The sequence below is a fragment of the Carcharhinus amblyrhynchos genome, chromosome 16 (assembly GCF_965287045.1).
Source record: "Carcharhinus amblyrhynchos chromosome 16, sCarAmb.v2.hapA, whole genome shotgun sequence".
In the NCBI taxonomy this organism is placed as follows: Eukaryota; Metazoa; Chordata; class Chondrichthyes; order Carcharhiniformes; family Carcharhinidae; genus Carcharhinus; species Carcharhinus amblyrhynchos.
Window position 1 is genome coordinate 13,601,071 of NC_137339.1, and position 13,863 is coordinate 13,614,933.

Genomic DNA, 13,863 nt, shown 5'->3' on the forward strand with positions numbered 1-13,863 from the left:
GCACTATAGGGATTCTATGTCATCTTTCTCTTCGCATCATTTAGTTGTTAAGAACTTTTTACAAAAGCTTTCTCATGGGATTTGAAAATTGCTGTCCACACCAGCATTTGTTGCTCATTCCTAATTGCCCTTGAAAAGGTGGTGGTAAGCCATTTAAACGAGTCCTCCATACAGCTAGTCTGAGCGGCATGATGGCACAATGATTAGCACTGCTGTCTCACAGCGCCAGGGACCCTGGTTCAATTCCCGGCTTGAATCACTGGGAGTCTGCATGTTCTCCCCATGTCTGCATGGGTTTCCTCCGGGTGCTCTGGTTTCGTCCCACAGTCCAAAAGATGTGCTGGTTAGATGCATTGGCCATGCTAAATTCTCCCTCAGTGTACCTGAACAGGTGCCAGGGTGTAACCACTAGGGGATGTTCACAGTAACTTCATTGCAGTGTTAATGTAAGCCTACTTGTGACACTAATAAACAAACTTTAAACTTTCCCAGTGATTCTTATATATATTACACACCTGAACGGTTATATTATTTATATATCTATGTCACTTCATTGCAGGACTGTTTGTATTGAAGAGATTTAGTCTAACACTAACCCTCCCACAATGTTTGAACTCTTTATTCTCCCAACCCATGACTGCCAATTCAATTGTAAGGGCGAGCATGAGCAGTCCTTTTAAGGGCTGCATAACAATTAATTTGTTTTGATTACTGGGTAAAGGATTTAGAGTTTAAAGCTGGTATAACTAGTGTCAGGAGAGGGTTGTCATTGTCCAGTGCTGAGGAGTGCTGAAAAAGGAGTAAATAAGAAAAAAGTAGTTTCTGGACCAGCTGAAGATTTATACCTGGCTCTTACCTGGCATTGACTCTGCACTTGTTTGATTGCTGATAGCAATTGGTGGCTCCGGAATCTGATAGGTCATTCCAGAAATGGCTGAAGGACTAATGCTATTTGCGGTTACGTACGGAGAACTGTATGGAGAACTGTAATACTGTGGATACTGACCCTGTGGGAAGCCTGGATATGCAGTATATTCCTGAGGAAACAGAAACAAGCAACAACATGTCAGTTTACAGAGAAGAAAGATCACTTCCATAACGTCAGATTTTTCTGTGTGATCTGAATTACATAGAAACATAGAAGATAGGAGCAAAGGGAGGCCATTTAGCCCCTTGAGCCTGCTCCACCGTTCATCACGATCATGGCTCATTATCTAGCCATCTAGCCCTTCACCATTCATAATGATCATAGCTGACCATCCAACTCAGTAGCCTAATCCTGTTTTCCCCCCATAATCAATGATCCCATTTGCCCCAAGTGCTATATCCAGGCGCCTCTTCAATACATTCAATGTTTTGCCATCAACTACTTCCTGTGGTTATGAATTCCATAGGCTCACCACTCTTTGGGTGAAGAAATGTCTCCTCATCTCCGTCCTAAATGATTCAGTCGCTTACCTTCAGCGACTGGTGCACAAGGACACCCAGGTCCCTCTGGGTTGTGAGCATAATGCCAGTCAATCTTCCATGGGAACCTAAGGATTGGAGGTGGTGGTGGTGTGGTGTGGTGGTGGTGGTGAGTGGGGGGTGGCGTGGTACTGTCCAACAGAAACCAGGTGGGATAGGAGTTAAAATATGTAGGTAACACCCAAAACCATTTTAATGGCTTGTGCAGAACATCCATCGCAGATGCTTTGCTCAGTAGAATAGAGTTACCAACCCTCCAGTGTGGTCCGGGGGTTCCCTTTGTAAATTCCTTACCTCCTCTTGTCAACAGAAACTGATAATTAATCTCCAACACACTGGAGGGAGCAATTCAGGGGAAAAATTACTTTCTTTCAGCGCTTTTGTGTATTGAGCATAAAAACATTGGAATAGGGAAAGCTAAAGTGTTGGACTGAGTTGGGATTCGCCTAACCAGCTGACGAAGAGGGTGTTCATATTCTGGTTGCTGAGGAGAAATGTTGTAGAAACATGGGAACATAGAACAGAGGAACATGAGTAGGTTGTTTGTCCCCTCAAGTTTACTCCACCATTTGATAAGGTCATGGCTGATTTGGTTGTGGTTCCAACTCCACTCTCCTGATTACTACCCGGAACCCTGACTCTCTTGTCGAACAAAAATTGATTTGAATCAGTCTTGAATAAATTCAATGGTTCAGCCCACACTGCTTTCTGGGGAAGCACGGTGGCACAGTGGTTAGCACTGTTGCCTCACAGTGCAAGGGTCTCAGGTTTGATTCCTGGCTTGGATCACTCTCTGTGTGGAATCTACACATTCTCCCCTGTCTGCGTTTCCTCCGAGTGCTCCGTTTTCCTCCAATAGTTTGAAAGACGTGCTGGTTAGGTGCATCGGCTGTGCTAAATTCTCCCTCAGTGTACCAGCACAGGTGGTGACTAGGGGATTTTCACAGTAACTTCATTGCAGTGTTAATGTTAGCCTACTTGTGACGTTAATAAATAAATAAATTCCACAGACTAACAACCCTTTAAGGGAAATAATTTCCCCTCATCTCCGACTTAAACGGGAGATGGCTTATTCTTAAACTGTGTCCCCTAGTTCTAGTCTCCGCCACAAAAGGAAACATTCTCTTGATATCCACCTTATTGATTTCTCTCAGTGACGCTGGAGAAATGGCAGCAATATATTTCCAAGTTGGGATGATGTATGACTTGAAGGAAAATGTATTGTGTTTCCAAGTGCCTGCCGCCCTTACATTTGGACATCTTCAGACATTGTTACTGCATTGTATTTTGTAGATGGTAGACACTGCATCACCCTGCTCAGTGGTGGAGGGAACTAATGTTTATGATTGTGGGTGATGTGCCAATCTAGTGGGCTGCTTTATCCTGGATGGAGTCAAGCTTCTTGAGTGTTGAATATTTCTTCACATTTCTAACTTGTGGCTTGCACGTGATGGAAAAGGTTTTGGGGAGTCAGGGGATGAGTTACAATGTCCAACCTCTCACCTACTCTTGTAGCCACAGTACTGGTATGGCGGGTCCAGTTAAGCTTCGGATCAATTGTGACCTTCCCGCTTCTTCCCCTTACCTCCCAGGATGTTGACGGTGGGGATTCAGTGAGGTAATGCCACAGAACACATAATGTCAGAGGGAGGTAGAGTCTTTCTCTTGTTGGAGATGGTCATTACGTGGTGTGCTATGAATGCTACATACCAATTGTCAGCCCGAGCCTGAATGTTGATCAGGCCCTACTGCAGGTAACTTTCTTTAATGAGTTTTAATCTATGCATATACTGGCTCAGATAGTGTAGGCACAATAATGTCAATCTCTGGGGGATTATAGCACTGCTAACAAGTAACTCACAAGATCTGTAGATCAAGAACTGGACGATTTTGGTCATACCTGTTGTGCACTGTTGAAGCCTGTAGAGCTGGTGATTGTATTATTTCCCTGATAAATCCCTGATGTTGCTGTCAGACCACTACCTGCGAAATGAGAACAGACCCAATTATCGTCACAAAGAAGCACATATTGGCACACATACCGTGACTGCAAATCTGCTTGATTTCCAGCCTGCTCATGTATTTTGTATACATATCGTAATGACCCCCCTCCTACCATTTCCTCCCCCTCCCCCTTCCAGGAACCATCTGTTCTCATTGATTTAAACAACTGCTGGTTTAAACAATCCAATTTTCACAAAGTAATATCTCTTGAATGGCAAGAGATACAAAGAAACATTTACAAAGGAACATAACTATGGACAGACAGATTTATGAATGGAGACAGTTTACAGATGGATAGGTTTGCACATGGATTGATTTACAGATGAACAGACTTACAAATGAACAGGTGGAAAGGTTTATAGATTGGCATAGGGCAGATATATATAATGACAGGTGAAGTATGCTAGACAGGAAAATGGACAAATTTACAGATGGAAGACCGCTAGATACGGCACAGTGGGGTGGTACGGTGGCACAGTGGTTAGCACTGCTGTCTTGCAGCACTAGTGACCTGAGTTCGATTCCTGGCTTGGATCATGGAGTCTGCACGTTCTCCCTGTGTCTGTGTGGGTTCCCTCCAGGTGCTCCAGTTTCCTCCCACAGTCTGAAAGATATGTTGGTTAGGTGCATTGGCCATGCTAAATTCTTCCTCAGTGTACCTGCACAGGCGCCTGAGTGTAGCGATTAGGAGATTTTCATAATAACATCATCGCAATGTTAATGTAAGCCTACCTGTGACACTAATAAATAAACTTAAACTTAGATACGTGAAGGGGTAATGTGCTAGGGCATAAATGAAAGCTGGTAGACTCACAGGTGGATAAACATTCCTACTGTCATAAATTTATAGATGGATTAATTTAAATATTGACAGATTAAGACTTTAATATATTGATCACTTTGAAGTTGAACAGTGAAATCATGTTGCGTGATTTTAGTCAACCCTTCATGTTAATGCTTCTTTTAAAATAGCAGATAAGGAACTCTCACCCAAACAGATTGGCCGGGATTCTCTGGCCTCGCCCACAGCTGGGATTCTCCAGCCTCGCCCACAGCTGGGATTCACCAGTTCCGCTGCAGTGAATGGAGATTTGGTTGATTGGCAAATTCTCTGTTCTCGTTGGCATTGGTGACATCGGAGAATTCTGGCCATTGAGTCCTCATTTGCTAATGGTAATGTTTTGAAGTTTACAGATGGATTGGGGCGGACTTATCGATTGACTGATAGATTTATAGATGAATAAACAAATTAAACTGTAAACTAGGGGATATATAGGACATAAAGTAGTTTAAAGGTTTATTTATTATTGTCACAAGTAAGCTTACATTCACACAGTCATGAAGTTGCTGTGAAAATCCCCTATCTACCACCCATAAGCACCTGTTCAGGTACACTGAGGGAGAATATAAGTATGGCCAATTCACCTAACCAGCATGATTTTGGATTGTCAGGGGAAACTGGAGCACCTGGAAGAAATGCATGCAAACATAGACAGACTTCACAAAGACAGTGATCCAGGATGGGAACTGAACCTGGGTCCCTAGCACTGTGAGGCAGCAGTGCTAACCACTGTGCCACAATGCCACCCTAGTAAATAGGATAGATAGCAAACAGATAGGCAGATTTAGAGTCACCCTCAGAATAAGGGCATTCCGTGATGATTCTCTCGCAACTCCTGATGGAAGCATATGTCTATTAATGATGGGTAATGATAGAATTAGTTTGGACTCATCTCTGGTGGCCAGCACAGTTCAATAGTCTGCCAAGACTCACTGCCAATGGTCACTCATGGACAATTATCACCTGCGCAATTTCAACTGAGCCAGAATGACTGCATTTTGGAAGAAGTCACTCGAACTGTTCGGTGAAAAAGTGTTTTTGGATTCTGCTTTCAAATAGCTGAGCTCTCTTGTTCTGGATTCCCTGGCCAGAGGAAATGTTTTCCTTACTCTACCAAATGCCTTTGTCACTTTAAATAGCTCATTAGATCATCCCCGAGCCTTGCAAACTCAACAAAATGTAAGCCAACTTTATAAAAATGTTTCCTAGAATTTAACCCTTTAAGAATCATTCTAGTGAATCTGATCTAAACATCTTCCAAGAGCAATATATCTCTCTAGTCGTTCACTGCCCAAAAATGAATGCAGTGGTCCAGATGGAATCTGACCAAGGTTACATACAACTGAAGCATTACTTCTCCACTTTTAAATTCGAATCGACTTCAAAGAAAAGCCAACATTGCATGAACTTCTTTGATTGTTTTCTTATGCTTGTGCAGACTGACTAATAATAGATACCCGCAAAGATGTTGACAAACATTGAGAAACAGAAAGACTTACAGATGCGCCATAGGAAATATTCCTTTCTGGCTTGGTATGGCTCCTGCTCTGATCAAGACCGCAAGGAACTACAAAGGGTGCTAAACATAGCCCAGTCCATCAAGCAAACCAGCCTCGCATGCACTGACACTGTCTACACTTCCCACTGCCTTGGAAAAGCAGCTAGTATAATAAGGGCCCCACGCACCCTGGACATACTCTCTTCCAACTTCTTCTGTTGGGAAAAAGAACAGTCTTTTCCGTGCTGCCATCAGATCTTTGAATGTTTTACCTCATATTACCTTATATGAAGTTGATCTTTCTCTACACCCTAGCTATGACTGTAACTCTACATTCTGCATCCGCTCCTTTCCTTCTCTATGAAAGGCATGCTTTGTCTGTATAGCCTGCAAGAAACAATACTTTTCACTGTATACCAATACATGTAACAATAATAAATCAAATCAAATCAAAAACAAGTGTAGCAAAGGCAGAAAAGAACGGACACATTTGTAGGTGCAATTACTTGCGATTAGATATACTGACATTTGGAAGAGATAGAACATTATATGAGAATTTATGAGTTGAAGACAGACATGTTCATAAAATGAAGGTTCACAGGGCAAATAGAAAAGAGAGAGATGGCAGAGAAATCGCCAGACACATGAATAGACTTACAAGATGTTGGAAACACTAGGTTTGGTTAAAAGGGAAACATTCATATAAATCTAAGATTACACAAGGCGGGATGGACAGATGCCTCAAGTGACAGAATAAGATTGGCAGATTTATATACTGTTAGGTTTCCAAATAGACAGATGGGAAACATATTAATTATATATTAGTAGCTGGATGGATTTACTAACCCAGAGATTCATAGCCTGACAGGTGGTGAGAATTATTGATTAATGAATGCAGATTGACAGATGGGGAGATTTACTGATTAACAGATGGTTACATTTTAAAGATAGGCCAATTTCCAGATGAATATATTTATATATTGACAGATTGATGAATAGTTAAATGTTTGAGTCGTTTGTAGATTGATAGATTATAGGTGGAATGTGGTATTAATGGGGAGATTTGTAATTTGAAATGCGTATTGATGAACAAATAAACAGAGGAATTTATGGATGAGCAGATGGGCAGAATTTTGAGATAACTGTATTTGTTTGAAGTATGGGAAAGTTGATAGACATACCCAATGATCCATTTATGAATTTATAGACGGGCAGGGCTATTGATAGACATACTTTTTCAGTTCAGAGCCAATGGGAGCAATGCTGGATTTAGGCTTAAGTGAATTAAGCTACAGCTTAAGAGACTCAAAAAATGAGGGGCCTCTAAGTAAGAACACAATTGACTCAATAACAAATTTTCTCATAAACGGTTGTTAAATAAAGATATGGGAAAACGACTCTCTAAATATTGACGTTTTGTTCCAATATGACAAAAATCTGCATATATTGGCTTCTTGTCAAATTGAGTTCATGTATTTGAGCAGGTATAATAATTATTCATCTCAAAATGTCATGAAAATCCATTGAGAAATAGTGAAGCCGGGTAAAATGAAAGAGTTTGTTCAGTTACCCCTGCTGCTAGCCACAGCCAGCTGTTGATATTAGCCTCATTGGGAAAATAAGGCACTTCCATGCTTATATTAAGAAAGATTATGCAGATAAAAGAGCAGTTAAGCCTAAGGACCTAAGATATGGAATCACAGAATTCAGACAGTGCAGAAGGAGGCCATTGAGCCCATCGAGTCTGCACTGACTATTACCCAGGCTTACCCCATAACCCCACATATTTACTCTACTAACCAACCTCCCCCTCCCCCCACCCCCCAACATAAGAATGCTGGAAAATCTCAGCAGGTCTGGCAGCATTTGTAAGGAGAGAAAAGAGCTGATGACAGTCTGGATTCAAACCACCAGCTCTTTTCTCCAGCATCCGCAGCAATCTGCTTTTATCCCCTAACACATAAATCTTGGGACACTGAGGGGCAATTTTGCACAGCCAATCAACCTGACCTGCACATTTTTTGGGCTGTGGGAAGAAACTGAGCACCCGGAAGAAACCCACGCAGACACGGGGAGAATGTGCAGACTCCACACAGACAGCGACCCAAGCCATGCTAACACTTTGCCACCCTGCCGCCCAATATTTCCATTTAGTGAGCCGCCGTTGTGTGGAGTAGCTTTGCGGTTGGTGTCGATAAAAAGGTTTCATATATAACAATTTAGAAATCATGATCATATTTTAATTTGAGGGTGTTAACAGTTCTTTTATATGGTACACCATTTCAGTTAGATTATTAATTTTTCTAGGTATCTTCATCTTTGTGTATGAGCAAATATGAAGCTATCATATTTATAATTTCAGTGTCTTTGTGAGAATCATAAAGGATTATTTTTGTTGCATGAGGCCTCTTATGCTTGACATAGCTTAGGGCCTCAGCATGTTATAATCCGGCTCTGAGTGGGAAGCTGGATGCCAGCCCAGAATTGATCCTTGGGTCTGATTAACCTTTTTTTGTGTGAGCTGCTGGTGTCTGTTGTACAAAAAAACTAAGCCGCCTGTCCTGTAAAGCAACTGCCTAATGTAAGTCACGAACGCAAGAAGCAGCAAAGGGATGGGGGTCAGTCGTGAGGATGGAATCAGGGGTAAGGGTTTGATTAACGATGCAGGAGAATCCAAATTGGAGGAGGCTTGGCCTTCGCCTTGCTCACTGCCAGTTAAGTGTGTCCTTTGGGGTCATGGCATCACCAAATGCAGTCTTTCAATGAGGAACTCCCAGTGTGGGTGGCATGGCAGCACAGTGGTTAGCACTGCTGCCTCACAGCGTCAAGGAACCAGGTTCAATTTCAGCCTCGGTCACTGTCTGTGTGTGGTTTGCACGTTCTCCCCGTATCTGCGTGGGTTTCCTCTAGGTATCCTGCCACACTCCAAAACTATGCGAGTTAGATTGATTGGCCATGCTAAATTGACCCTAGTGTCAGGGGGATTAGCAGGGTAAATATGTGGGGTTACGGGAATAGGCCAGGGTGGGAATGTGGTCACTGCCGATTTGATGGGCTGAATGGCCTCCTTCTGTACTGTAGGGATTCTGTGGTTCTATGAAACTAAAACAACATTTTCATGTGGGGGGTGCCTAACAGTAGTTTCAGGAAATTGACAGAAATTCCATTTTGTCCATTAGGAGAGATTAGCAGGGTAAGTACGTGGGTTGCGGGGATAGGGCCCGGCTGAGATGCTCTGTTGGAGAGTCAGTGGCGACTTGATGGACTGAATGCACTGTAGGGATTCTTTGAAATTTAGCAGTGGCATGAACATGCGTAAAGATTGGGCACTGCAACTGGGCATAATGTAGAACTGTAATGGTTACAATGCCTGCGTGTTTCTACTGCCTGTGGTTTTAGGCTGGAAAATGGGCAAACCTATTGTTGGTGTGATGATGGAAGTCATGATGTGGGTATGCCGGCGTTGGACTGGCGTAAACACAGTAAAAAGTCTGACAACACCAGGTTTTAGTCCAACCTATTTATTTGATAATATACTCACAAGCTTTCGAGGGACACCCTCTTCGTCAGGTGAATCCATTCACCTGACGAAGAGGGTGTCCCTCGAAAGCTTGTGAGTATATTATCAAATAAATAGGTTGGACTAAAACCTGGTGTTGTCAGACTTTTTACTGTGATGATGGAAAGACAGACAGGCGAGTTTACAGATGTGTGTAGAGGTGATAATCACGTTTACAAATGTACAGATGTGCGGTGACATCATTTAAACAGATGGAGTGATTGGTAAACTAACTTCATGGGTGATTAACAGATGTCAGCCTCGGCAAGGACGTGAACTTGATTTACATCAAGCCTCATGGCGATAAATGCGGCTAAAGAGCAGAGCACCGTACCTTCCGGGGCATCAGATACCCTCCCCCACCACCCCGCCGGGCATGATATCACGCCAGCGGGAATCACTACTGCTCTGCAGCAGTCGAAATGACCACCCTAGAGGCCAGTGCAACCCCTGGGTGGTAAGGGACAGGGCAGTGTATTGGCAGTGCCAATGCTGACCCAGCATGGCACTGCCAGAGAGTAGGGGAAGATGGCTGACATGGGGCAAGGGAAGATAGCCAGTGATAATAGATGGAGCGAGGGGGGGGGGGTGGGTTGTTAGTGTCCTGATATCCTTTGGGGGCAGGGCACGGGGTGGCTTGTATTTTAACTCTGAGATCTCTGGAGCTAGCCTTGCTGACGTGCTTAGACCCTGCCCCTCAGGAGAGACGGCATAAGACATGCATCCCTGTACTAGAAGATCTGGAGAGAAAATCTACCTGATCCTCTGGGGAAAAACGCACCAGTTTTCAGTCAGAGCCTGACTGCCATTCTTTTGGCAAAATTCCCCCCATTGCAAATAGGACCAGGATTTTCCTGCTGCAACCAGGATTGCCCAGTCCTGCCTAAAGTCAGTAGACATTTGGCTGGGCTGCTGTATGTGCCGTGGCTGATCCCTCCATGATTCAGCCAAAAAATCCAGGCCATAGTTTGAAGATAAAATTCCATATATATTGGGTAGTGGGATTCACCGACTTCACCAGATAGCTGGCGGGAACTCTGGTGTCCTGCTGAATGGGGTGTTGGCCAAAATTTGGGATTCTTGCTGGGTGTGAGGGCTATTGGATCCACCCAGTCTACCCCACTGGTCCCATAGTGGGTGGCAACCTAATTATTATGCAATCAAACCTGGTAATTGTAGTACAATTAGCAGTCTTGATGGCCCATTCATTGGCTCCCTACCATTCATGCACCTCTGCTGCAGAAAATGTACCTGGTGGGCTTTAGTGCTAGCAATGAACTGCATGAACCTAGTGTGCTAGATGCTAAGGGTCCAGGGGAGCGCCACCAACCCCTTGGCAAAGAGGGACATCCTTCCTCACCACCACTCAAATAACTCGTCACCCTCACACCATGCAGGCATGAAGGTGACTCAATCCCACTTCCCCACCTCAGCTGTCCTCACAACCCAAGACACTCACTCTGCCACCATCCCCTCCTAAGTGGTTTCACTTCTTATTTTGCAGACCACTTATTCCCTTTGAATAAACCATAGTTATCAATCAGGCTTAGAGTCTTTGTAAACATTGAGGTTAGGAACATGGGGGTATTTAAGATGCATTCAAGCATGAAGCGAAGAGTAAATAAGCACAGCTGACTGGAGGTTGCATAGAAATCCATTTAGCTGTCAATAAAATCCTATTTTAAAGCATTGCACTCCTAAATTGAAAGATTTCAAAGGTTTTCAATGGAATAGAGAGGGTTTAAAAGGTTTCAGCTTTCCAGAAAGGCTCAGAGATTTCAAATAAAAGTTGTGTGAATCCACTGGGGCTGAGTGCACAGCTGTGGAGAGGAAGCACCCTAGCTGAAATTGACATCTCATCTCTGTCACAGGACATCAAAGGGGTGGTTCACACTTGCAGCTTCTAACAGGGAGAGAGGGAAATCCCTGCTGCAGAATAGAGCGCTGAACTGATTTAAAAATCTGCTAATTGTCCAAGGGGGCATGGAGATTAAAGTGACCTGGCCACTTCAAATTTTCATAGCTGACAGGCAGGAATTAAGATATTAATCACAGAGCTGTCTGAAATAACCATGTCATGTGGGGAATCTTCAAGTCTGCTTCGGCTAGAAGGGACAGTCCAACCACGACACCCCATTCCAGGCGAGAGTGGCAATGTCAAATCCTTGCGCCCAGCCCAAGCCCAACCAATGCCCAGGATCCTTGAGAGACCCTCGCTCTGCATCCTGGCAGCAGCAGAGGGAACATCGGCACTGGACTTATCTTTTTGACCTTCCTCGAGTTCCCAAGGCACCAGACCAGGGTGTCACTGCCAGAGGACAGTGCATTCTTGGCACTGCCAAGGCATATGGCCTGAAGATGGGCCTGAGTGGAGATTTGGGGATTGGGGGGGAGGGTGGATGCCCCTCTTTAATGAGGGCTGAGGGATTTTTCTGGTCGGGGGGGGGTGATTGGGGGGCAGGAAGGGGGCGCTATTTCAGTTTTGGGGGGAAGGGGCACTTGTCACCAACCATGGAGATTGGGGCATCCTTTAAAAAGCTCTGATCAGCTATGCTGGCTGGCAGGTTTCCTGAGCTGCATTAATTTGCATCTTTCTTTGGGTGAATTCCACTTGGAGGATGCTGTCAGCGACAGTGGGAAAAAAACTCCAGTTTTCCCACTGCTGTGGGCACATGGTTCCAATTTGGGTGAATTGCGCCCATGGTATGTGTCTAAGTTTCTGAATTTTATGTACAAGCATACATTTACATACATAAAAAATGCCTAACAAGTTTCTATAAGGAGACACTACAGATGTGGAGACTGCACACTTACGAATATTTTTACATAGTGAGCGATGAATGATAGAGTGACTCATAATATTTCAGTAGAACAGATGGATTAAGTTGGTAAATATTAAGAAAGAACATAAGCTTTCATCTGTGGAGTGATATACGTAATCACCCATAAATAACCCACATCAAAAAGATACTGGTTTATTCAGAAATATGAATAAGCTTTAATGTAATTATCCATCATTCTGCTCGCTTTACTTCTCATCAAAAAAAACACGTTTGTTTAGCTTAAACTGTGTGTCAAGATATAATTGAAGACATTAGCATGCAGAAATTATTAAGCTCCAATCAATGGGTGCAAAAATTCCCATAATCTGCCAGAGTCAGGCTCTGTCTGAAAACTGACATGCATCCCTCCAGATTCACAGCCGAGTTTTTGGATCAGGAAGGGAATTCCAGAATTTGGGAACTAAGCAGGTGAAGGCACAGCCACCAGTGGGGGAGGGGGCAGTCCTCAAGAGATGAGATGTAAATGAGTGCACATATTTCAGATGGTAAGGAACTGGAGGAGATTATAGATGTAAGGAAGGGCGGAGAGATTTGAAATTGAGGATGAGAAATTTAAAATTGAGGTAGGTGTTGCTTAACTGGAAGCCAATGTAAGTCAGCGAGCACAGGGATGATGGACAAAAGGGTCATGGTAGGAGGTAGGACACGGGCACCAGGGTTTTGGATGACCTCACATTTACAGAGGGTGGAATGTGGGAGGCTGGCCAAGAGTGCGTTGGAATATCCAACTCTCGGGGTAACAATGGCACGCATGAGGGTTTCAGCGGCACATGAGCTGAGGCAAGATTGGAATCAAATGATGTTACAGAAATAGGCAGTCTTAGTGATGGTGCGAACATGTGGTAGGAAGCTCCTCTTTATTGGATATTCTCAGCAATTGTAACCAAATCAATGCTCATCATTGCAGACTGACATCCCTACAGCATGTATTAATCTCATATTCCAATATGCAATCCTCCTCCTAAGAGGGCATTGGATTTCCTTTGATTTGGTCCATGATTACGCTTGGCATAGCACTGAATAGTTTGTTGTTGCCTTCTGCAGTATGGCTAACTGGAAGAATGCTAACCTCTGCAACATGGCTAACTGGGAAATTCTTCTGCTTTTACCACCTGCCATCAGGTGCTTTGGAAGGACTTACAACCTTATGAAGTCCTGAAGTGGGACTCAAACCCAGAACTTCTGATCCAGGGGTAGGGATGTGCCTCAAGACCCCACCCCACCAATATGCATTGCCATACATTTAGCCATTTAAAAATCTGACAGACATTCCTTTGCCCTTTTAAATCCATTCACACTTTGAACCGTTCCCCTCATCTGGCCAGATCACCTGATATAATTAAGAAATTTCCAAAGGGAATCACAGTATTCTGATAGTGCAGAAGACCATTCAGCTCATTGAGTCAGCACTGACTCTTACCCAGGCTTATCCCAGAAACCCACATATTTACCCTGCGAATCCCCCTAATCTATATATTTTAGGACACAAAGGGGCAATTTAGCATGGCCAAACCACCTAACCTGTACGTCTTTGTGGGAGGAAACAGGAGCACCTGGAAAAAACCCACACAGATGCAGGGAGAATATACAAACTCCACACAGACAGTGACCCCAGGCCAGAATTGGGTCCCTGGTGCTGTGAGGCAGCAAT

At 43.8% G+C, this 13,863-nt stretch overlaps 1 protein-coding gene across 5 annotated transcripts in view; it reads right to left on the minus strand.

Moving 5' to 3' along the window:
* The window catches only part of LOC145353846 (protein phosphatase EYA2-like), a 237,977-nt gene that overhangs the window by 89,672 nt on the left and 134,442 nt on the right, over positions 1–13,863 (minus strand). For all 5 annotated transcript variants that reach the window (XM_080204725.1, XM_080204728.1, XM_080204727.1 and 2 more), the window contains exons 7-8: positions 3,368–3,450; positions 857–1,037 (exon numbers count right to left, since the gene is read on the minus strand). In XM_080204725.1, coding sequence (XP_080060851.1) covers positions 857–1,037; positions 3,368–3,450 — 264 coding nt within the window. The remainder of the gene's footprint in view (positions 1–856; positions 1,038–3,367; positions 3,451–13,863) is intronic.